The sequence below is a fragment of the Phalacrocorax carbo genome, chromosome 14, assembly GCF_963921805.1.
Source record: "Phalacrocorax carbo chromosome 14, bPhaCar2.1, whole genome shotgun sequence".
Taxonomy (NCBI): Eukaryota; Metazoa; Chordata; class Aves; order Suliformes; family Phalacrocoracidae; genus Phalacrocorax; species Phalacrocorax carbo.
Genome location: NC_087526.1, coordinates 10029118 through 10054034, shown reverse-complemented (window position 1 = coordinate 10054034; position 24917 = coordinate 10029118). Strand labels below are relative to the sequence as shown.

At 53.0% G+C, this 24917-nt stretch overlaps 1 protein-coding gene across 8 annotated transcripts in view; it reads left to right on the top strand.

The window, feature by feature from the left end:
• CDH22 (cadherin 22) overlaps positions 1–24917 on the top strand; it is a 98736-nt gene that overhangs the window by 18604 nt on the left and 55215 nt on the right. For 7 of the 8 annotated variants that reach the window (XM_064465643.1, XM_064465639.1, XM_064465637.1 and 4 more), the window contains exons 2-3: positions 10141–11106; positions 16087–16381. In XM_064465643.1, coding sequence (XP_064321713.1) covers positions 10882–11106; positions 16087–16381 — 520 coding nt within the window. In that variant the 5' untranslated portion in view covers positions 10141–10881. Of the gene's footprint in view, positions 1–10140; positions 11107–16086; positions 16382–24917 lie in introns of those variants that run through there. The other variant, XM_064465642.1, reaches the window with a different exon arrangement.

Sequence of the window (24917 nt, the reverse complement as noted above, 5' to 3'; positions counted from 1 at the left end):
GCCTGTTTCTGCTCAAAGTGCAGCCTTTGGGACCCAAGGAGGGACCTAGCAGGGCTCTCATCACCTGGGGCAGCCCCAAGGGGTGTGCAGTGGCCCAGTTCTTTCTGTGCTCCTCTTGGAGATACAAACTTTCAAATAGACATGGCCAAACATGCTGCCTGTGTAGGAGACTCGGCTGCTAGGGGTTTCTGCCAACTGTGGTGGACTTCTCTGAGCAACGCTGCATCTTAGCAAAGCATATTCGCTTCCCAGCTGGGGGGATGAGGCTGTGCAACATCCAGCTTCAGGTTCCTCTATTTCTGTGGTACCAAGATTCCTTCCTTTTCCCCAGTGTGTTTGCTCAAGAATTGCTGGAGAGCGTGAAGGTTTGGGGCTGGAGCCGCCTCTTCCACATGACAGAAAAGCCTGTGTTTAGGCATGACAGTATTGCTCGGGTGGTGGTGGTTGATGGTGATGACAGTGCGTGTGGGAGTGACGTGTGCTGGCGTGGTGTTCTGGCTGCTGCAGGGATGCTACGGGGCAAGTCTGGTAGCCTGAGTGGCTGAGGAGTGCAAATGCAGAGCAGTGGAATTTGGCAGGATATTGTTGCAGAAGTATTTTTCTTATCTGTTATACTATTTTGTTTCTAATTCTTGTTTAATGAGCTCTTCTGAAAATAAGGAAATCATTGTAACAGTTTTCTGAAGTGTGAAAGATCAGGCTGAAATTGGCATTAAAGAGACTAATTACTCTCATTCTTCCACCTTTCTGACAGCTGTTTATTGCTGCAGACCTTGTCCTGAGGTGCTGAGGAAGCCACTTGCCTCTTGAGGCTGCTTTCGGCCTAAGGTACCTGCAATGGAAAGCTGGTACCTGCATCTAATTTGGGCTTTGCCCAACTTGATTGTTCTATTTCACCAGAAAAAAAGTACTGCTAAAACTGCGGGTATGAGACCTGTGGTGCAACTCCCCCAGGTCTTGTCCTGCTTTTCACTGCTCTCTTGTCCGCTTCAGTGTGGATGATCCTATGCTGACTTGGCCTTAGTCACAAAATGACCATGTGCTGCCACAGGAAGAGACTTCCTCAGTCTCATGTGTTCTGTAAAGAGGGGTCACAGGTCTCCTATGATGAAGACTGAGAGATTTCCAGGGACAAAATTTCCAAGAGGATTAAAATGTATAGGGAAGAAGAGTGAGCAGCAGGAAGACCTTCCTGAAAGCAATGTGTGCCTGCCGTAGTATTTTTTTCACCAGAGGATTGAGTCTGAGCCTGACTTTGAACCCTGAGCAGCAAATGGAAGGGAGTTTCTTTGAACCCTTCTGGCTCAGGATAATACCCACTTGTTATTCTCTGTAGGAATTTGGGGAGACTTTCACTAGAGGTGGAAAGTTGCAGACAAGAAAGCTGTGAACATCTTCAATTTTCCATTTAATCACACAATATTGAATGATAAATAATTCATGCATCTGCCAAACATTTGCTTAAAAGAACCCAATTCCCTCCACATTTGTCAAAGTGCAAGGATTCCATTTTGTGGTGTGTTTTTTTTTTTTAAATTTTAATCTGTGCTTTAACTCCCATCCAGATGCCCACTTGTCTGGGCTATCGGCCTCGATTCCACTCACCGTTTTGGGCAGTTTGGTGCTTGTGCCTTTCCTTTCTTGTCCCTTTTGCTGGCCTCCAGGGCACAAAGAAGTGGCAGCAGGAGGCAAGGAGGGGAGTGGTGGTGTTTGCTGTGTGTCCTTGGGCTGTGCCATGGGCATCAGCTCTGGTGGTGGTAGAAGCCTGAGGGGCTTCTCTGCCCAGCTGTATGGGAGCAGTTCTGGCTTCTCATGAGGTAGTGAGGCATCAAAGATGTGAGGCTGTTGGGAATGCAACTTCTGACTCTGTACAGGGTGACTGTAAGGGGATGACTTTCAGATGTAGCTATCCAGATCCTAAAATTAAAGACCCGCTCTGAGCTCTGGAGCTGTCTCCACAACAGGAGGAACTCAGTCCACCCTGGCAGTTGTGACAGAGATGCTGCAATGGCTGCAGATACCTTCCCAATAACCAGCGCCACTCACCTGTGGCCTGTGGGGACAAAGGGTCTCTGATGCTCTCTCTGCCAGCGGTGCCAAGCCTAGGGCAGGGGTGTGCAGGAAGCGTGGCGGCTGGGTCAGTGCCCATTGCTGCAGGCAGGCGTTGGAAAAGCAGCAATGTCACCTTGTCCTCCTGCCCAGCTAGAGATAGGGTCTCCTTCATGTGCTCTCCCTCAGCTTTACCTGAGTGTTAACGCCAGTTTGGCACTGACTTTCAGTTCCTGTTTGGCCAGTCCCCTGGCTTAGTCCAGTTCTTCAGAAGATTCTTGCAATAGCCTTGACTAAGATAATCTCCTGTAATCTGTGGATTTTTATTTTTTTTTCTACATGGGGTCTCTTGTCATTTTCTGCCAGGTCATGACTGAACTCATTGCTTGTTTTTTCCCTTTTGGTTTTTATATCAGATTTGGGCTCACGGCAACATGGCTTCTTTTTTGTTTGTTTAGTTTTCTGTGTCTTCCCTCTTGGTTTTTTTTTTCTCTCCCCTCAGCTGTTGAGAACTCTGATTCTTCTGCCTCTGTTAATGATTCTGTTCACAAGCCTTTGAGAAGCTGGACAGATATGTCACATTTCCTTTCTCTGCTGAAGCAATTGCTGGGTCTGGCATGCACAGTGCTTAGCAGCGTACCGCTTTCCTGGCAAAGGAAAGACTAGCCATGCCCTGTCAGATCTGAGTGCTCGAGTGCTTTGTTTTGCTTTTTTGCTAGCACTTCAGGCAGTTTGTCAGGTTCACAGGAAAGAATGACTTGCCTGGAATCCCTTGAGTCATCCCTTGGGATCAGCCGTTGGGACAGAGGTGCCAGCACTCCCGATGCATGGGGCTCAGTAGGGTGGCAGCAGGAGTTTGCGCTGCAGGTTTTTTGCTCTATGCCAACATCTGCATGTCCAGCTGTGCCAGTGCTGATGGGTGTACCCTGAGCCGTTGAATAGCCAGGCTTTAGCACTGCATCAAATCGGCAGAGAGGGATGAAGAGGCCAGTGCGTGCTAGTGTTACGTTGTCACTCAGGTGTCAGAGGCTTCTGCCTCTGGAGCTGACTGGGGATTTGTGAGGCTAGGGAGACCTCCCGTCTGGGAAGCAGGAGGGAAACACCTTCTGCTACTGCTCCTTTGAAGCTGTGCTGCGTGTTGCATACATAACCACAGCAAGCAGGATCCTGAGGGGAGCAAGGCGAAAGTCCACGAGCAGGAGGGACTGGCATGGGGCTAGCAGAGCTGGTGTGTAATGAATGAGCAGTGCAAGCACTTGCAGTCCCTGTGCTGAATGGCAGGAAGGGACCTGGGGTGCTCAAGGGCTCAGAGGGTGAAACTGGGAAAGCAGAAACCACAAACAGCATAGCAGAGCAGTGGCTGCTGTCTCTGGGGTCGAGCCGTTCCTAGGCTCTGGACACGGACAGCACACCTCTCCGGGGCTGTGGCTTCTCCCATCCATCTGACTTGCCTACCTGGCGCTCAGAGGCAGAGCTTTCGCATACTCAGCTGGGACAGCAGTTTGTCCTGGAGGCAGATTGCTCTGCCTGGTTAGTCAGAGCCTCCTGAGAGCTGTGGTCAGCTGGCTCCTTGTCCGGGGATTGGTGCAGGTATGCTGGCCTGGCTGGTGCAGCTTGCTCTGCCCAACGTGGCTAGCTGCGCTCCAGCCCGCGGATGTGTTAGGCACGGCGTGGCTCCATGCTTTCTATTCCTTCTTGGCTTGGAGGTGGTTTCTCCCAGGCCTGGGCAGAGGGAATCATGTATGTATTCAGGGCCACAGGAAGATGCCTTTGCTTCCACCTCCTCTCAGAGATTGTTTTTAAAGACAAATTAAAAGTATTGTATTCACGTAGACAAGGCATGAAAATTCCATATTTGGAAAAGAATTGCTGCAGAGCGAGACCGTTATGGCTGTAAAACCCTCTTCCCTAAGGCAGACTTTGAGATTTTCTTTGCAATTAAAATTTCTTTGAAACTTGGACCAAAGAAGATTTGGAAGAAAAAAATCTCCTGAACTTTGAAAATACTTCTTTCCAAACAATGCTTGTGTGAGAGCCTTAACAAATACTGTTCCTCCCAATGTGTCCAACAGCAGAAAGTGACTGAACATGAGAAGTCAAAAGGTTGTGAATGGCTCCTGCTCTGACAATTGTCACACTCTTCTATTAGAATTTCTCAAGGCAGCATCAAAGGGCACAATAATTAAACGTAAAGCAACTTAAAAAGAAGAGAGAAAATGGATGTTTAGTCATACAGTCCTGGGCACTGTGTAGGTAGAAATTCCTCTGGAAAAACAACTTTACCTGGACTGTGTACAAGTTTTATCTGAGAAAAAAAGCAGAGGAATGATTCCCCTGCTAGGAGAATAATTCTAAGGAAACAGAAAGAGGAAACCCAGAGATTTACTTCAAGAACAAGCATGACTAAACTTTTACTAAGTATAATGGGCTTTCTGCCCTGTTGTCAAAGCCGAGGCCAGGGTGACATTAGTGAGAAAACTTGATTTTATCATTATCTGCCTGTCGTCTGTGCTCTGTATCAGGGCTGAAGACTTGCTGAAAGGCAGATTGCTATCAAACATTGCTTTGCACAGTCTGGACCTGCACTTGGGATATGTTCATCCAGTAACTGTGGTTACACGAGCCGTTCACTGCATAAGTAAAAATAAAAGTAATTTAAATAACTTCTTTCAGAAGCCTCTATAGTTTTGAATCCCTTGGCCACATAGATAATCCAGCATTTATACACGCTGTGATGCTATGTGCCACCCAGATCAATATCTCTAGCCACCTCTCACTTGATTGGCGAAATGCGTTGAGATTCTGGAAGGGATACGGAATTAGAGTATGCCTTCTGCAGAATGTATTTCAGCAGAGGGGTGCTATGGGGGCTCCAGAGCTTGCAGTGGTGAAAACCTGTCTAACTTGCAGATGCTCTCTGTGGCACAACAATATTGTGACACGTTGTCCAGCTTTGTTTTATCCAAACATTGGGCATTAAATGCCACATCATTGGTGGGATCTGCTGTTGAATGGGGACTTGCAGTGCAGTGGCTATGATCATAATCTGTTTTGATGTGAGTGGGCATCCCACACCTTTGCTCTCACCAGTGCTGATGTCCCTTACAGAATTAGCAATGCATGTTAATGTATTCCAGCCAAATATATTTCTTTATGGTGGCTGTGGGTACTGTAGTGGTGCAAAGGGAATAGGAGCAGCAGCCAGGTTGTAGTGTTGGTCTCTAGTGTTTTAAATCTGCAGAACACTCTCTGTAGGGCTGAGGGCTGGATGCCCAGACTATTCCATTGTCCAGCCCAAAGCGGTTTCTGTAAAATGCCTTTGGGATGCAGGAAGGAACTGTGGGAAGTTATGGGGATATAGATGGGTGCCTGGCCACGGTGCAGTGGTCCCAGGTTGGTGTGGTACTGAGGTGCGTTGTCAGAGGCAGTGTGTGGGATGTTGGATGTTGCAGGTGATACGCTTGCCACATGGTCTAGCCTGGAGTTGATAGTATCTTATGTCTGGTAAGATTGCCTCCTCCTTCGTCTCTAGATTTCAAGAAGTTTGTAAAAGGGAAACGTATTTTTGCCTCATCTTGTCTTACAATATCCAGTACAGAAAGTGAGCTCCAGAGAGCCTGAGCTCATGTCTTAGCCCTAGGCCTGGAGATTATGAACCATCTTAAAGCTTTGCAGCAGCCTTGCCATGCTTGTATTACCTCCACACAACAGATACTGGAAGCATGCTCTAGCCAGCCTGTTCCTTTTCCCAGAAAGGGGAGCATTAAGTAGATTTGAATTCTGTTTAACGGGAGGAGATGTGGTTACGCACCGCGTGCTGCACTGTAGGCAGTACTAGAGAAGGATTGCTGTTGAAGTAATTGCAGGTTTTTTTGCTGCCCTGTCTCCCAGCAAGGCCTATCTGAGGCTGGGCTGTCATGCTGCCCATGGTCTCGGGTGTGAGGCGGGTGGGCTCCCTGTGGATACAGACTCTGAGCTGGCACTAACATGGTCCCCAGAGCTGCTGTTGTGCTTCCACATGGCCTCAGCTGTTCCCTTGCAGCTGGCACGTGTGGATGGTGCTGGACCCTTTGCTGAGCTCCTTGGTCTCTGCTGTTATTGCTGCATACAGTAGATGACAAAGCTGCCCTTCGGGCTCACCCTCTGAGCCCTCAGGGAAAGGCACACTGGGGTCACGAGATGCTGGGCAGAGAATGGAGGGGCCAGGTTGGTGCTGGAGGCCTGCCCCGCTATTTGGAGAGGGTCTCCGGATAGACTTGCACATTTGGGGAAGGAGCTGGTGTGGACCTGTCCTCTTCTTGCTGTGCCAACAGTGAGGCATGTCTGGCTGCTTGCTGGGGAGTCTAGCAGGAGCTTTTGTCCATCTACCTCCTGTCCTGGGTCATCTCCAAAGATGCTGTAATCCTGCCTGTTGGAAGCAGCACTGTGAACCACTGACAAGGCTGTGTCTATGCCCTACATCCATCTCCAACCTGCCTCTTGCATCTCCCTGTGTAGTAGTTATGCTCGGTGCCAAAGCTGACAGTGTTGGAGCAACCAACGTGGCATGCTCATGACTGCTCCAGACCAACAAGGCAGACCTTGGGATGCAGGCACACCACAGCTCTTCCCCGGCCCCACTTTGTCATTGTGTGGCCTGCCCTTGGGAAGCCAGTGGAGAGCACAGTGTGAGAGAAACTATACAGCCGCACAACAGTCCATAAGCTCCCAGTTTTCATCTGTGAGGTTGGACATGGGGGTCAGGACTGAGCTACTGTCTCTGATCAGCAACCTCCTTGCTGCAGCCTCCCTTTTCTTGTGTCCTTTAGGGTGTGGGTATGCCACGGAAAAACAGGAGAACGCCAAAGCTGTAGGGAGCTTCTGTCTTGTGCTTGGTATTCATTCTGTGGCTCTGCCCTCCCAGGAGAAGCGCAAGCAGTGCCTTACGCCCCAGCAGCTTTTGTAGCATCCTTGTGGCCATTCCGGACAGAGGGAGCAGTCCCAGTGCTCATGCAGGCAGTTCATGTATCTCTGCTGGGAGGTGCTGAGGAGCAAAGGCAGTGCACCCAGGCCTGCGTTAGCACAGACAGCAAGCTGGGGTCAAGGAGTGAGGGGTCTCCTTCTGCTCTGTTGCGTTTTTCATAGCTGATGGGGAGCTCTGCACTTCCTGCTGATTATAAGGGTTTGACTTAGAGGAACAGTACTGGTGTGGCTGTCCTTCTAATAGAGCTGCAGGCACAGGGAGCCCTGCATGAGCTCCCAGGGCACTCACCTGGCCTCTGGCTGGTGTCGCCCCTCCCTGGGCTCCTGGGGCCCTACTGCCCTGGCTCTGGGGCTGCAGCGGTGTTGGGCAATGATATAGTTTGGAGGTATAGGGCTGTGATGTACTGGGCAGTTCTATCTTTGTGTGTTGTTGCTTGCCTGTGTCTTCCCCCTCCCCCTGCCTGCTTTCCCCTGCATCAGCCTGCATTTGTAAAATGAAATAAATATTGACACGGATGGGATGCTATTCAATTTGTCCTGATCACTGGGCTGCGGTGAGTTCTGACAGAGCACAGTGTAAAACATAAGCTCAGGATGTAATTTCTACTGTCAACATGATGTACAGTATAGCTGTGCCAAATACACACCGACAAACTGCACAAGCTCTTGTGGGGAGGGGTGGGGGAGGGGGGGTGTGCTGATAATTGGGAAGTGGGGATCACAGAGCAGCAGGAGAGAGGGCATCACCCTGGGCCCGGGGTGGTGCAAGAGTCTGGTGCTTCACTGTATGCGTGAAAGCCTGCCTGGCACAGCGAGTGCGTGGGCGTGCAGCCATGCGTGTGCATGTGTGCTGTGCACCTGCAGCCGCATGCTACTGCCTGCTTGGGATGCTGTGCTGCGGGCTGGTTCTGCCTGCAACGGCAGCAGCTCCCACTAGTTATTTATGGCTTTGCTGCTCACGTGTGGCAGAGAGAAGTGGCACTTCCAGCTGTTGGTGAAAGGTCTTCAATAACACAGGGAAATAAATGTTGCGCTAGTCTTGGTTCCCGTGCAATGGTGCCTCTGTGGTGCTTTGCAGCCCTGGGGTACTTGGAATCCTGCTGCAGCATGTGCAGGCTGATGCAAGGGCACAAGCAGGACTTGGGGCTCTCCGGTCTGCTGCCTCTTGAAGAGGTCTGTGATGTGACAGCCAGAAAGAACAGTGTCCACAGTGAGAAGAGGTATGACACTGACCCAAGCTGCGGCCTGAAGCTGTGACAGCAGAGAAGCAGGCTGAGAATTTATGGGTGGAGTAGAGTCCAGTTTGTGACAACGAGCTTTGCTATAGATGTGGCTCTGCCAGTGTTTCTAGGTGGCTCCTGGGTATCAAGGGCTGGAGCTTGCAATATATATGCAGTATATATGGGCTTTGCAGTCTGGGACCTAAGTGTCTTAGAGGTGCATCAAGGCAAATTGGGTTACGCAGCCTCCATTGCTACCCACAGGAAGAGCATACAAACAGCTCAGCTGAATGTAGCTGAACTTTGGACACATGAGAGAGCTACCAGCAAACCACATTAGTTCAGACGTAGCAGTAAGATGAGAAATCTGTAAAATGTAAAAAACAGCATAATGGCCGAGATGCTAAACACAAGGTTGTGGTTCCCACAGCAACGGCAGCCCAGCCCATGCGTGCTCAGCGGGACTCTCCTCTCTGTGGCAGTAGCTGCTCTGTGGAGTGCTCAGATGCAACAGGGCTGAGCAAGTTGCCTTGGGAACTGTGGACCAGCTTGTCCACCAGCTGGGGAGCAGCTCGGCTGGAGCTGTGCTCACCCACTGTGGCATCTTTTGCCCTCGCTTCCTCTTCTCTGCCTTGCTTTAGTGCGTGCATTTAAATTGTTGCTTTTACTGGTTTATTGATACTGTTCAGGATTTAGCTACTTCCATTTATACGCTGTAACTCTGGCAAGGCTGAAAGAAAAGGCTCAGTGCCTGTTTCTGAATGAGTAGCAGTGCCGTCCTTGCGTGCATCCAGGGCTGGCTCCAGTGTGTGGCTCAGGTCGTCAGGTCATGGAGGAAATCTGCAGCTTGCAGCTGCCACTCAGGTGTGAAATGGTGCGATGAGGGGAATGACGATGGCTCCTACTGCCCTCACAGAGCCAGTGCTGATGCTGCCTGCCAGCTATGTGCCCTGAGCACTGCGTGCTGGAGACAGCCAGGGCAGTGTGCTGCCTTCCTGCCAGCTCAGGGCCCTTGGATGCTGACCTTACTCATAGTGCCTGGATCTGCACCACTGGGCTGACTTTCTTTCAGTCTCCCCATGTGTTCAGGTCTTCAGTGGTTGCTGTCTTGTCAGGCTTCTGGCAGGGCTTTATAAACCAGCATGGAGTAGCCTGGATGGCAAGGAGAGGGTGTCAGGGTGGGCAGAGTGGGAGACTTCGGCAGCTGGGGGCTGCTTCTCCATGAGGCTTTTCTCCCCAGGTGCTCACGGAATGCAAACTACCCTTGGCCACAGGTCTTGTATCTTTATCCCTTAGTGCCTTGTGGGTGGCTTGAAGCTTTCTCCAGAGCCCTTTCTTAAACTGTTAGCTTTAAAGTTAGCCAGGTGGTAAGTCCTTGAACAGATGCTTTTCTCCTAGCCCATGGCTGCAGAAGTGAGCTGCCAGGAAATCTTCTGCTGGGGAAGACTAGCAGCAGCGGCTGGACAGCCAGCACCTCCCACTGTTAGGTGCTGGCATCCCCTGGCATGAGTCTAGTCTGTGCATGCAGGACCCGTGTGGTCCTGCCTGTGCCTGTGCAGAGGCAGCCGCAGCTGTGCAGTGCCGGGGTGCTGCCTACAAGTCTCCCACCAGTGCAGGCAGCACTGGCAGCAGACCTCACTCCCCTCGGCAACGAGGGCAGCATGGTGAGGAGGTGCCCACAACAGTGGGGCTCCTTGGTCTCGGAGTCCCTGCTGGAGCAAATGTCCATAGTGATGAGAGCTCTACAGGTTGCTGCTCTCCTTTCCAGGGTCCCTGCTTTAGCAGGACCTGTGAGTCTGGGGTCTGCGGTGGGGCACCTGGGGCAGGGTGGGAGATACTGACCAAGGCTGCATGGGGGGGGCACAGAGCCCTGCTCTTACACCAGCACTGACACCTTGGCCTTTTCCAGACTCCTGGGGATGCTGCCGGCTGCCCTGCACCTCCCTGTGTGAGCCAGCAGAGGATGGAAGTGACTGGCATCAGCTGGGCAAAGGACCCTTCGCCAGGTGCTGGGATGTCACCCTCCTGAAGATGGGAGTTACAAATGGGCTTGTGAACTGCATGTGCGGCACAGGCACCTGCGCTGCCAGACCCCTCGTGCAGTAGTCTGGGGCCACCGCAGGACAGGCAGACATTGGCCACAGCAGCTCATCCTGTTAACTCCTCCATGGAACCGTACATGGCAAAGCTTCCCTTCGCTTCCCGTGAATGACGGTCGCAGGCGCCTGTGCCCCGCACACCACCGCGGAGCTCCCTGCCCGCTGGCGGGGTGGGCAGCAGGCTGTGCGTGACCCCGCTCCCCAGCGAGACCAGCGGCAGCCGAGCACGGAGCCGGGCAGCTCTGTCCCCGGGGACAAATGCCAGCTGCCAGACTCTTCTCTGGAGACCCAGGAGCAGCCTGTGAGGCACCAGCACTAACTGCTCCCATGCTAGCAGCGGGCGGTCTGGGACGCCTGTTGTCACAGATGTGACTCCAGCCTGCTGGGATGGGAGTGCTCCAGCTGCAGGACACGGCATGCAGCAGGGGTGGGAGCGCTCTGCATTGACCAGTGAGCCCCATGCTGCTAGTGTGGACTTTCTTCCTCCTCTTCCCTAAAGAATACTAGTTGCCTGTCCAAAAGCTACGGCTCATGCAGCCTCCTAAAGTGCAATGGCGAAGGGTCTGCAGGGCTTCTCGTGGACCATGCTGCTGCTGTTCTGCGCCATCCAGGATCTGGGGGCCTGGGCTATGCACACTGCGGTGGAGGGCCCTGGCCTAGGGCAGCCGGGGGACCCCACGCTGCTGGCCGGCGGGCGAGTGAAGCGTGGCTGGGTCTGGAATCAATTTTTTGTGGTGGAGGAGTACACAGGCACAGAGCCGCTGTATGTGGGGAAGGTAAGGTAACCCTATGACTCCATGGGGCTGACCAAGCCAGTGGCAGAGCAGGGCATGCTGGCAGCATGGTCAAACCTGGTGGGCTAGAGGGGGCCTGCATGAAGGTTGCTCATGGTGGCCTAGTTAGCAAAACACTTGGTGGACTGGGGTGGCAGGAGCCTGGTCGGTCCCTGCTGGGGGGTGGCGAGGTTAACGTGTTCCCAGAGACTTTAGAGCAGGAGCACACCAAAATTCACATCTGTGTTCTTCCAGTTGTGTGTTGGGTTCTCATGGTGTTTGGGGTGGGTGCAAGAAGGGGTGCAGCTCTGCGTGTTGTGGGGGTGGTGGGGAAAGCTCAACCTTATCTGTGTGGGAGGACCTGCTGGACTGGAGCAGATGTGCAGGCTGGGCCGGGCTGGCAGGTTGGCGTCTGCTCATGGTGGTCCCTGCTGTGTCTTGGGAGCCAAAGTGCTGCTGTAATGCCAAGGACCTTCTGCCCCCAGCAGTTGCTGCCCCTTCAGCATTGGGATAATGTGCTGGGTTTTGTTTTGTGGCTCCCTCCTGGTCCTGGAAGGACTGTGCTCTGTTGGATCTGCAGGCTACAGCAGCTGTTTCCCAAATATCTCTGCAGCCTGCGGCTGGCAGAGGTGATGTCACACTCTAGTTGTGGTGTGGAAATCCTGCTCTTGTTTGTGGCCAGAGTGAGGTGGTTGCGGGATTTATGTATCTGAGGCTGGCCTGCAAAACGTGGTATGGAAGGTGCTTGGTGTGGTTGTGCAGGGCTTGAAGGTACCCTGAGCGCCAGCACTGGTGATAGAGCTTTCCTGGGGCTTGCCAGGAGCCGTGCCCCTCAGGCCCGTACTGCGGGCGCACCTGGGTGCCGGCTGGGAGCTGCACTGTGGTACTATGCTGCTCCCAGGACCAGACCCTCGCTGGGCTTTGTGCAGGCAGTGGCACCAATAAACTTCCAGGGGGACACACTGGGAGGTTTCAGCCTTGCTGTAACCGGTGCATCCCGCTCTGCTGCGGGAAGGTGTGATAGTGATCACTGGAGCATGCTGGTCTCCCCATGCTGGAAAAGCCCTGATCTCCCTCTGGCAGTCTCCCTTCTCTGCAAGGGGGTGACTATTTGTGCTGTCCTGGCTCTTGTCATTGCTTGTGTGCCCTGCAGAGAGGAGTGCCAGCAAACCTGGAGCTGCTGGCAGGTAACAGTGCCTTGCTGGGCAGGACTGGGTCTGCTCTTGGGAACTTGCTGCTTCCCTGCTATGTGACCTCCTGGGGCATGGGGAGGCTGGATATGCACCTCTGCTCCCTCTATTCCTGGTGTCCTGAGGCTGAAGGAGCATTTTGTCTTGGGGTTGCTGGGCTTTGCCCTTTTCTGGGAGCTGTGGAGAAGCTGCCCTGTGGCTCCCATGTGCTGGGAGGACGTGTAATTTGTATATTGCTGAAGGCAGTGCTAGCTGTTGGGACAGTCAGAGGAGCGTGCTGCAAGCCAGCTAGAGCCAGCCCTGTGGAGGCATGGGCTCTCCCCAGAGAAAAATGTCCAAGAGCTCATGCAGCAGGGCTGCCTGATGGCCTCAGCTGTCTGGTCATGAGTCTGGAGGAGGCTTGAAAATGGGCTTCTTGGCTAGGGGCCAGCTGGGATTTCAGTGGTGATTTGTGTCCATTTCAGCAGGCACTCGAAAGCTGCACTCCTCCGCCACGACGCTCAATGCAGTTACAGCTAATTCACAGCTCCCCTGGGAAGCGACTGGAAGCATCAGGCCCTGTCAAACTCCAGAGGTAGCCTAGCAACCGCCTCATCTCCAAAATGAACCCAGGAACCTACAACTAACCCATTTTACAGCCCCTTTCCACATCATTCACCGCATCACCCACCCCACTCAGAATAAACAGCCAGCCTCCACTGAAAACCATTCCCTGTGAATATTGATCCCTTTGAAAGCAACCCAGGGCCAGGCTTTTCCCTGGGGCTGGGAGAAACTGGGGTGGCCTGGGTTGGGGTGGCCCAGGTTGGGGTGGTCCCCAGCTTCCCAGGGCAGTGTGCCAGCCCTCCTGGCACAGCCTGTGGGTCCAGCAGCCTTCCTGCACAAGGGACCTGCGGCTCCCTGCGGTGTAGCTGAGGCTTGCCCTCCATGGATGCCTCTTGCACACCTATATGTGCTTTTCGAAGGGCCAGTACCATTTCCATAAAATCTGGGTTCTCTAGCTAATCCTTCTTCTGAACTGTAATTTCCCCTGAGGCTGCTGTCAGTTTGATGTGGATTTCTTTGGGTTTTTTAAATAGAATTATGGGGTCAGCACTAGTTACAAACTTCTGCATGTGGACAGATCTATTTTAGATAGAGGAGAGGATTAAAGGGAAAAAAGCAGATTTAATTAAGTTGCTAATATTTAAAAAAAATTGATGAACTCCGGCTTTATGAGTTGGAGCAAACAGTGCGCCTTTATTACGGGCTAGTTTTATTTGATTTTCTTTCTTTTCCAGCCCCAGAGTCATTTTTTATTTGTGTATCTGTGCTTTCTGTTAATTGCTTTTAATAAGGAATGTGCACCTCTGCTCACATTTAATTTTGATTTAATTATTAGTAAGTAATTAATGGCATAATAAAATTCCTAGTTGTAGCCTTTCAGGACAAGGAAACTATTTTCCTGTTTAACAGACTGAAGAGATCAGCCTTTTGTCCACCTTCTGGATGGCCCTGGCTGCTGTGGACATTCTTGTCCTTGATCGGAGGAGCTGAGCTGCAGGTGGGGGATTCCCTCTGCTCCTGGGGTGCAGCACTGCAGATGGCCCGTGGGCTGGAGGGAGCTCAGTGGGGCCCTGGGGCCGGCACGGGTCTGTGCCATGCCAGGGCTGCCTAACTTTGCTCGCCTGCCGTGCCCAGTGATGACAGAGGTGCCCAAGCCTGCATGGGACTGTGGTGCTCCCTGAGCCTGCCTGCCGTAACGGCGAGGCCAGGCAGGAGAGAATCCCAGGGATGTGGTCTGGGCCTGTGGCATCTCCCCTCAGACGTCTGTAGTCTGTTATCCAGCCCTCCCCCATTAGTTGTTGTTTAGTCAAGCAGCACAGATTTAGCTCTTTTAATCTTCCCTTGTAAATCAATCTCTACAGCCCCTTGAGCCCGGGCTCCATTTTTCTTCCTAGCGTTCCAGTTTGCAGGGATGCTGGTGTCTGCTCTGAGCAGTCAGCGATGAGCAAATATGTAAAGAGGATATGCTGAGAGCTCATTGTGGTTCTGGGAAGAGGTGCTGGGTGGTTTATCTCTGGCCTAATTATTAATCATGAGCATGGTGTTCAGCAGAAAAATGCAGGTTTGTTACCTGCACTGTACAGACCAGGTGCACCTTTTTCTTTCTGAAAAGCTTGATCTCTAGCAGAGTATTAGTGACCATTAGGGAGCGGATTATATAGTGGAGGGGGCAGCAAGCTTTCTGGCAGCCAGTGGGGAGGGCTGGGGTAGGATGGCCAGGGCAGGATGCTCCTGCAGACAAGGGCAGACCATCCCTGCAGGCACTTTGCGAGAGGTGCTGCCCCAGCAGATCTGTGGCCGAGCTGCCACAGTGGTCCCAGAGCACTGCTGGGCTCACAGCCCCGTTTGCTAGCTGAGGGAAGGTCTCATTCCCGGACAAGCCTTGGGAGATGTTTCAACATGGGCAGTAATATGTGAATGTTGTGTAAAATGCATTAAATTGTCTAACGCGTGGGCCCCTCATGAAATAAATATATAAACTGTATCTAACAAGACAAATATAATGAAGGCATCATAAAAAAGAGGCAGCTCTGGTATAAATTCTTGCTGGTAGAGCTGTATGTCTGAAAGGTGGATTATAGAACTGCAGTTTAAAAGATTGAATGGCCCATAAACATTTTCATATTTCATTAGCTGATTAATGGACAGCTTTTTTCTTTTTCTTTTGGGGGGGGGGCGGAGGGGGACATACACGACTTTGCTGATTCTAAGCGGAAATTGTAGGAAGCAAATAAAGCAGCTGATGAAACCTTTCTGGGGGCCTGTCCCATTATGGATTGTCCCAATTAATGCCCGTGCTGCTCTCTATCAAGGTGCATTCTGCCTGTCCAGTTACTGTTAATAGATTTCTCATAAGTGGCTGGATTGTAAAAACCTCATAACTCAGTTTAATGCCACCAATAAAATTTTCTCTGGACGTCTGGCCTGGATTCCAGTCAGCTCCTGGTCCATGGGGAGCTGCTGTTTACCCTTTCTTGTCCTAATTTCAAGTGTTGTCTTAATTAGAAGATGAAGTGGGGACTGGCTACAAAAGCATCTTCCCCAGGGTCTGTTTTTCATCCTGAACAAGGCCCAGTTTGCCACACTGTCCTGCAGGCTTTGCTCAGGTGGGGGCTCTGGGTGTGATGTTGTGAGGGGTTGACCCCCTGCTGCCTGGCCACATAAACCCGGTACAGATATGCAGCGAGTGTGTGAGCTCTCAGGCAGGGAGACTTGTCAGCACTGACTGCCCAAAAGGCAGAGGGTGGCTGTGGCTGGAGCAGAGCTGGCAGATGAGATGGGCTTTGGGTAGCTGGCTGGGTACATGGGGACAGATGCTGGTGGTGAGCTGCCTTTACACCTTAGTCTGCTGTGCAGCTTGGGAAAGGTGATCCTCCACTGACAGGGTACTCTCAGGGACCTCTTTCTGGAGTGTTCTGAAGTTGTCCTTCCCTTTTCAAGCATCTCCTAACCTCGTAGTGGTGGGGTTTGCGGTGAGGGTGGGTACTGGCAGGACTTGTGATCTGCCAAGTGTATGGTGGCATAGGCAGGACTGAAGTTCCAGTTTATTGGGCCTTCCTCCATGCACAGGCATCGTTTGGTGGTGCTCTGTGCTGCTCTCCAGTCCAGCAGAGCAGAGGTAGCAGATGGGCATCACGCAGGGACCACGGGCACCTTGCACCAGGGGCTCCACACCCATGCGGTCTTGGCCGAGGGAGCACAAGCATGGCCCCAGCCTGCTCCCACCCTCTCCCTCTTTCCCTGGCAGATCCACTCGGACTCGGATGAGGGGGACGGCTCCATCAAGTACACTATCTCCGGGGAGGGCGCAGGGACTATCTTCCTCATCGATGAGATCACAGGTGACATCCATGCCACTGAGCGCCTGGACCGGGAGCAGAAAACCTTCTACACACTGCGGGCTCAGGCCCGCGATCGGCAGACGGACCAGCTGCTGGAGCCTGAGTCAGAGTTCATCATCAAGGTGCAGGACATCAACGACAGCGAGCCACGCTTCCTGGAGGGGCCCTACATCGGCAGTGTGGCTGAGCTGTCCCCCATCGGTAGGTCTCCTGGGTGGGAGGAGGTGGGTTGGGAAACCTGCGTGCCTCTCTTGTCAAACCTTGAGCCCTCTGTACCCCGCAAAACTGCCTGCAAATCCCAGGGATTCCAGCTGAGACGAGAGCTAGGGAGCCAAAAGGGAAAAATAAATAAGGTGGCTTAAGGAAAACAAGTGAATAAATCCTCTGAGCTGATTGCCAGCCTGTGGCTGAGCGCTCAGACTCAGCTATAAGCTGTGCCCTGGAGACAGGTTGTGATGGTGCCAGGTGCCCACTGTGCATTTACCCTGGTTTTGCACAGCCCCCTCGCTCCCAAACACTGCAGGGGTGAGGGGGATGGACTGAGCGCTTGCATGCCAAGGGGCTCATGGCTCCCTGCGGTTCAGATTATCCTGAGTGGGGTTTCTCCCTCTCTGCTTGCCTGTGCCCCAGTCCCTCCTCAGGCCATCCTCTGTGTGCTGCTTTGCTGCCCTCCAGAGCCCCGCGGCTGCCCAGCCATCCCTTGTGCATCCCCATGCAGCACTGCCGAGCCTCTGGCCTTCCTCCGAGGGGCCAGGCATTGTTGGCTGAGACTGGGGAATTCGTGTCCCCTGTGGTAGAAGTGTGGCTTCCCCATGTTACCCTTAGCTTGCCCATCCCCTCGCCACTGGGCATCTTTTAAGTCCATTGGCGATCAGCCTCGCTGAAGTGCTGAGAGCCAGGCTGGGACGCGTGCCGCGAGGCTGCATGAGTCCATGCCCCCAGGGATGGCAAAGGGGAGCAGTGAGCTTTGCACTCACCTGAGTATCAGGAGGGGTACAGGGAGGTGATGCATGAGCTGCAGTACTGCTGCCCTTGTTCCCTGTGCTGGCCTGATGGTGGGTTCCCACGCTGCTGAGCACAGCTTGAGTCCAGGGAGAGTGGCTGGCTTGCTGCACTGCCCAGCACGTCACGCCATTCCCCGTACACATGGGGCTATCTGTAATCCACCATTGACTAGCCAGAGTGTGTAGCAGACTACAAGTGCCAGCATGCGCTGCAGGCAAGGAGCTGTAAAACACTGTTCTCCAAAGTCTGCATCAAAGTAGAAGACAGCCTGCAAAAGACTGACCGACATCAAAGATAAGGCAGGTGCCCAACACTGTCAGCAAGGGGGAGAGTGCCAGCGCCAGAGCTCCAGGAGGGAGAGCACCTAGGGGGGAGCAGGGCTGAGCTGCATGAGGGGCTCGGCAGGTCAGGCGAACCGCCGAGTCCTCCTGTGCATGTGCAAGATCTGGCTGAAGAGGCGTCCTGGAAGCAGAGTGCAGGGGGTGGTGCTTGGGTCTGTGCTGCCTCAGGACAGAGCTCTGGCTCTCCATGGTTAATGTACAGCATATTGTGAGACTGGTGCATGGCCTCCAGCAGGTACAGATGTGCAGGAATTGCCCACACAAGAGGAGCTGCTGCTGCCTGGGTTTCTGTTGATGGATGGAGAACAAGCTCTCCTGAGGCATCCCAAGCTCTCCTTCCTCTTCCATTTACCTGCACAAATCCTCTCCTGAGTCAGAGAGTGACCTCTTGAATTACAGCCATGTGCTCCTGGAGAAATTAAAGACTGCATGTGGGCAGCAAAGCAGGAGGCATCCTGTTCCCAAAGGGAAGAAAGAAATTAAATTAATCTATTTTGCTTGAACAACATTTAAAAAAGAAGGAATTCTCAACTCTGAGTATTAGACAAGGATCCCAGTTCTTTGAAAGTCACTAACAATTATGGAGCTGCCTGATCAGACTGATGTGAACAAGACATATCAAAGGAGACAGTTTCTATGAGAAATTGGAGATCAGAGGGAGAAAGAAACATGGTTTCACAACATGAAAGGAGGCGATTCCTGCAAATTAAAATACTCAGAAGTTAAAAGTAAAGAGAAGTGCTGTGAACGGCGTGGGCTGTTTCCAAGCTGTGTGCTCAGAGAGGGGAGCTGGAGCCAAGCGCCTGTTCTGCTTACCAGGCTGATGTCTGTGTGCCTGTGACAACCTTGGAGCTCTCTGTAGCCTGGCCATCCCAGGGAGTGTAAGGGCTCCTCTGTAGCAGCCTAGCCCTGGAGATGGCCCAGCTAACAGGGCAGGGAGCGCTTCACGTGGCATCTTCAAGTGGCAGCATGAATGCAGAGCTGGAGGGTACCCACATGCTGCTGCTGCAAGCCCCCAGCTCCTTGGTTCTCCCACAGCTTACCGGTGCTTTGCCCAGGAACAGGTTCAGCAGCTGCCTTGCTCCTCCACTGTGGCCCTGGTGTGGACACACAGGGAGATGGGGCTGGTCATGGACCTGGTGTGTGAAGTTCAGCTCCGGTTGCTGTTGAAGGGCTGAGGATGCAGGACATGGGATGCTGCCTGGGCCAGGGAGGTAAAGTTCAGGACTTCCTTACAGGAAATACCCTGCCAGTCCCTGTTTGTGCCGGAGCGCTCCTTTTGTGGCATCAAGGCCTGGTGCAGCTGTAATTATGGGCTTTTTGTGGTTGGTAGTGGTAGTGATGTTTGCTGTCTCTGAGCTGGACAGATAATCTCCCCTAGGTCTGAGGGGTATTTTCATAAGGCTGAAAGGGGAGCATGCCTTGCTGCCTTCCTGAATGCGGATGGAGGTGATCCTCTGTACTGGCCAAGCAGGAGCAGGAAGGCTGGGCAGCTTGGGGAGAGCTTGGATTGGCTATTAATACATCAGGATCAAGGTCAAAGCCTGGGGACCTGCTGGCAAACATGCCTGGTCTCAGCCCCACTTAGGTGCAGATGTTTTCCTGGATCACCAGTGTTACTGGTTCAGCTGTGATCTCTGCTGGGGAAGGGGCTGGGAAGGGGCCACCCCAGGGGCCAGGGATACTCTCCAGCTTGGAGCTTGTTTGTAGGGAGCTGTTCATTCCCTGTCTCTGCTGCTCTGACAGCCTTTGTTCTGTGGCCCAGCCTGAAAAGTGAAGGATGACCCCCTTCCTCCTCCTCTCATGCTCCTGCCTTTCCCAGACCTCGCTGGGGTTTGTGCCTGCGGCTGCCCAAGTGGGTGGTTTTTTCTTCTCACTCATGGCAGCTCTCAGCCGCAGCTCCCCATTCCCTGCCAAAAGCATAGTCCCAGCTCCCAGAGGTGGATACCTTCTTGGGGGCATGAAGAGGAATAAAACAAATATGGTCAGATCTGCTCTGTGGCAGCAGGAGCAGATCAAAGGACATTATTTGCATAATGGAGGAGTACTAATTGGGAGGGAAAGTAATTTGATTTCCTAGTGTCTAAGAGGGAATAACAAATGAGAGAACTGCACAAGCTGTCCGAGTAGCTGGGAGTGCTTTGCAACACACCTGCCCCTGGCTCTGCGCTGGGACCAGGGCAGCACATTATGGTAGTGACAGTATATGTGCTGCTTGAGACTATAAGACTAACTCAGGGTGGTCTAAAGGCTTCTTTGTTCCAGAATCTTTTCTTAACAGTGGCCAAAGTGGATACTTATGGAGGAGGAGGAACAGTTCACACAGCATGTGTGGTGCTCCTCATAATACTCTCCCAGCCAGCAACCAGCTTCAGCTTGGGCATTTCTTCAGCTGTGGGTGGTTTCTGTGGGTTTAGTCAACTTCAGTGTCCGTCTTCCATGAAGTCATCCAGACTCACTGTAAACCTCTGCAAAGGGAAAGGAAAAGGGGTTGCTGTTGCTATCTGATGGATCAAAAATGGCAGGCGCAAGATGTTCAGGAAGGTAAGGCCAGAGTCTGGGATGCGTAAGGGGCAGAGGTGGTACTTGGAGCTAACCCCAGCCTATGGAGCCAGGCTGAGTATGTGCTGTGTCCCTGGAGAAGTCACTGTTTTCTACACACAGAGCACAGACCTGAGGTTGCCACTGAGCTCCTACACTTGGAGGGAGCACATCCAAAATGGAACCTGACCCAACAGTTTTACCTGGGCTCCCTTGGCATGGCAGGACCAGCTGCAAGAGCAGGCTTCAGATAACTTATCTCTAGAAACCTCACCCAGTCTGGAGCTGCTGGGGCATCAGGAGAAACAGCACGGCTGCTGAGGACCATTTTGCAGACAGCAGGGCACAGAGCCATCAAAAGCCGCTGTCGAGGTACAGAGGAGGCAGGCTTGACCTGCTGCTGTGTGAGGCTGGCAGGGAGGGCAGCCAGAGCTGCAGCAGGGCAGAAGGCTCTCCCTGCTCAGCCCTCCAGAGGGAGCAGGGCCTTGTCCTGCCCCAGGGCAGGCAGCAGCTGCTGGAGGCAACACACCGGGTCCACCTGGGCAGAGGAAGGCAGGTGCTGGTGGTGCAGCCTGGGAGCATTTTCGCTAACTCCCCCTGTGCCCGCTGCTAGGTCAGGACAGCTGGCTGCTGTGCGTGCGCGTGGGCTAGCCAAGGAGCAGTCTGTCTACGGGATGGGGCCTGAGCTGCAAAGAGTGTTGCAGCCCCACTGCTGTCCTGTCACCTCAAGAAGAAACTGTGGGCTAAGAGCTTTCAGGCTGCTCTCTGCTGGCACCCAAGGCTCAGCTTCTGCACGGATACCCCAGTGCAGATCACTCCAAAATGCCCGAGTTGAGCAGAGTCTAGTACCAAAGGAAGAGACCTGGAGCTGCAGAAGAAGGTAGGATGGGAGCCAGCCGACTGCCTGGGAACTGCAGGAGCTTCACCTTGTAACAGGAGATGCTAAAATTAGCTGTGTTTTGGGCTCCCTTCCTGAGCTCCCTGGGGTCTGCTTAACAGCTGTCTGCCGCACACAGGCGTGAGCCCAAATCCAGCACGCACTGCTTCCTGCAAGACAACTCCGTCGGTTGCACAGAGCGGGGTGTTGCAATGCAGGGCTTGGTTCTGGGCTGTCTGGGGGTCATGCAGAGCCTGGAGTAAGGGACGTGCTAGGAAACGTGCATCCTTTCATCAGAATATCACTCCTCCCTTGGTGCATTTTGCTTTCCTTATTTTTCTGTGTAGCACCAAGTCCAGATTAGAGATGATTTGGCTGTACAGACAGAAACTTGGGGTCAAGCCCTGACTCTAGCACAAAGCTGGCTGAATGCAGGAGTGATTATTGTGAAGAGAAATTGTTTAATCTCTGTGCTGGAAGGAGAGAAAAATACTTTGTTTAACATGCAGCCAGATCACTTGCAGGCAGTCTGATTTTTTTTTTTTTTTCCCCCTTCCCCTTGATAGAAAGTGCTCAAAACCCTTGTGTGCATCTGGAAGCTGCTGGGGCAGCAAGTAGCTGGGAGCTGGGGCTTGCCCCTTCCCCTTCAGTGCTGTGCTCTGGTTATGGTAGAAGCTCTGAGCCCTCTGCCCTGCACATCTGAGCACCTGCTACACCCTCTCTACATCCAGCCCGCATGTGCTAAGCTCCTCAAGCAACCTGTGCCCCCTTAATTTAATGCTTTGGTTTACTACCCAGGACACCACATTTTTCTGCTTGGTGCCAGAGGCTGGGGTGCCTTGTGCAACGGGTTTCTCTGGCCAGACACCCCAAAGGATGTTTCCATAGTTGTACGTTTGAGTGATTCCACCACTGCCAGGTTAGCTCCCTTGGGCTTGTCCTGCAAGGTGTGAGGGCTCTGCAGTGATCTCCTCTGGATTGGATTTGGCTTTCTACCAAGTCAGAATGTTCCTGAGATTGCAAGAAACTCAATTCTGCTCCAGTAATTTTTAAGCTCCTCTGGTTTATTTTCTTCCCTGATGTCCTGCCTGCTTGTTTCTGGGGTGCATCAGCCACTGCATGTGTTGGGCAAGACGAAAGCTGTAAATTGCATTGCTTATAAAATCTCACAGGCCTCCACCCCCACAGCAACCAGGTCCCGGAGATGAGTGCTGCACTCTGGCATCAGTCCAGGGCATGTGGCTTTGCATGACAAAGCACTCCGCTCAGGGTACTTTATATTCTGCAGGGCTGAAATGACCATGTGCTGTCCTGGAGCTAGCAGGATCTGCACAGAAAGGTGCTCTAAGCATGGGTAGAGAGTTGTCCTTTGGGCTCAGTCTGAGCTGGAGGTGCAGGTTGCAGCTCCAGAGCTGGTCTGGGGAGCGGCTGGAGGCTCGTACCTGCACCAGGGAAGGGGTGAAGGCTGCCATGAGGAGGGGCAGTCAAATTTAGCAGGTGTTGGCTTTTCCTGCTACCTGTTTACCTCTCTGCAGGCCTGGAGCCTGGCTGTACTTCGGTCTCTGGGGAAGTGACAGGTCCTGTTGGCTTGCTTGTGGATTCAGTGCAGGGCCTCTTTACTCTTGGATGTGTTTAGAGTTTGCCTGTTGACATTTCTTTTAGCTAAACCTGTTTGGAGTGAGTGGCATAGCAAGTGGTCTGGAGTCATTAGCCTTCGGTGTGCAGGTGGATGGCACCTCCAAGGATCACTGAAACTGTCCCCAGAGGCTCTGGGTCCTGTGGGGAAGGTGGTGATGGATGCTAGGACATGTCTGCATTAGTATTTCATAGGTGCTCTGCAGAGCCCAGGACCTGCAGAGCTCTGGCCATCCAAGCCAAGGCACTTCAGGCTGAGCTCTTCTTTGCCAGGCCAGCCTTGAGGACCGCCCTGTGTGGCTGCAGCGGGGGCAGCTGAGCAGGACTGATCTCCGCACTCACGGCTGCAGTGGGAAGGGGCCTTGCAAAGAAATGGCTCCTTGATCCTGCCGGCTCCCAGGGACATCAGGTGCCTTTTGGTGCTGGCAGCCTCTGTCTGCGCTGCTGATCCTGGCTCCCTGCTGGGCGCAGCGGAGATGGGATTAATCTCTCTTGCCTGCGGAGTCAAGGACTGGCTGATGTCCATGGCAGGACTCCAGGACAGCTCAGGGTGCGGAGCAGGGACAGCCCGGGCAGGGCCCATGGAGCCGGGGGATGGCTGGCAGCCAGGGTCTGTGTCCCTGTCAGTGCGGGGTCAGCTGGGGGCTCTGTGGCCCCAGCACAGGCTGTCAGGGAGGATTGCTCTGTAAGTGAGTGTCTCTGCCCTCCCTTTTCTCTGTAAAATTGTTGGTTTCCTCTGGTTCTGTGGGGTGAGCTGGCCAGGGGAGGAACTGAGGTCTTTACTTCATTTTACATGTCTAATTATCTCTCTGGATATGAGTTCAGGCTTCCCGGTTATGGGAGGTGGGTTATACAGTACATGATGGATGTTTAGATTTTATTTATCGTATCTTTTTATGGCTAAGGCACATGCCAGAAAACTAAATGAAAGTCGTACACACTGTACTTGCTGTGGGCAGTGCTACGCTTGGAGAGCAGGGACTAAGAGCAGGGGTGGGAGCCAGTGTTCCTGTGTCTCTGGAGGAAGGAGGGGGATCAAGGTAAACTGGAATTGAAGACGTTTGTTCTTCAGATTGAAAGAGGGTGAGGGAAGGGTGGAAAAGAGGTAAGTGGGAGTTAAGAGAGGGTGCTGGAAAGTTGGACTCCTAGATTCCTGATATCCTACAGGTGACCTTGAGCAGGCTGCATTGCATCTTCACAGACTAGAAGTAAAGGCACAAAGTGAGGCTAATGTTCCCTGCCTGCCTGTTGTTGCTCATCTGTTAATGAGATGCTGCAAGAGCAGGTGGGGAAGGGCAGAGCCTTCATCACGTTCAGGGTTGCTGGCTTCAGCCTAAGGGCAGTATGCCATGATCCTGCTGCCTCTGAGCTGAAGGTGCCTTGCTGCAGTGCTCCTCATGCTGCTTGTTTTCCCCTTGAACTAGAGCGGAAAGCTCTGGTCCCAGACATGGGGCTCATGTCTGGGACCCAGCAGCCTGGATCTACCACCCCATAGCCCTGTTGCTCCAGTGCTTGGGAGCACCCAGCAGCTGGAGGCAGCCCCATGGCCAGGAGCTTTCGGTGCTGGCACTGGAAAACGGAGCAGCAACCTGCCTGGCTTGTCGGGAACATGGCTTAAAATGGAGAAACGAAACCCACCTCTGGGTGGGTGTGGATCCTGCCTTCCCATTGGACTGCACTGATAGAGTTTTGCAGTGTTCAGGTAAATACTGGAACACAAAGAGTATAGCTGTTTGTCTGATAGGGATGGATTAGTAGGTGAATTATGCAATTGAACGTATCTGGGGGGAAGCAGCATGAGATGCAGAGCCTGATGCAAACTTTTAATGGCTAGCCCCCCAGTATAATGATCACTGGGCTGGCACCTATGGGGTGACACCACTGAGATGGCTGGGATAGAGGGTTGAGGCATAGTTCTTGGGGCACTTGCTCTGTCTGCATGCAGGCTGTCCTGACGCAGGTTGTACTGTATGCAGGGCAAGTGCAGGCAAATAACTGATGGGCTTGTGTATGTGTGGGTGAGTTTTGGACTTCTTAACCCTTTGCCTCTGAGGTGCCTACGCAAGAGCAAGTGGTTCTGGGAGTGTGGGCTCTTTGTGCAACGTCAACAGGTTCTGCCTGTGGTGATGATGGGTGCTACGAAGTGCAGGTGCAGGGGCGGGTGTTGCTGTGGACACTGGGCATGGACTCTCAGCTGGTTGCTGCCAGGCCGGGCACAGAGGAAGACCTACCTGTTTGCCAGGGGCAGGTGCTGCTTTTTCTGATTCTCAGACTTTGGCACCTCCAGCATCCCTAGCAGGGCTTCTCTGCTGCAGTTGGGAGAGGGGAGCTTGGAGAC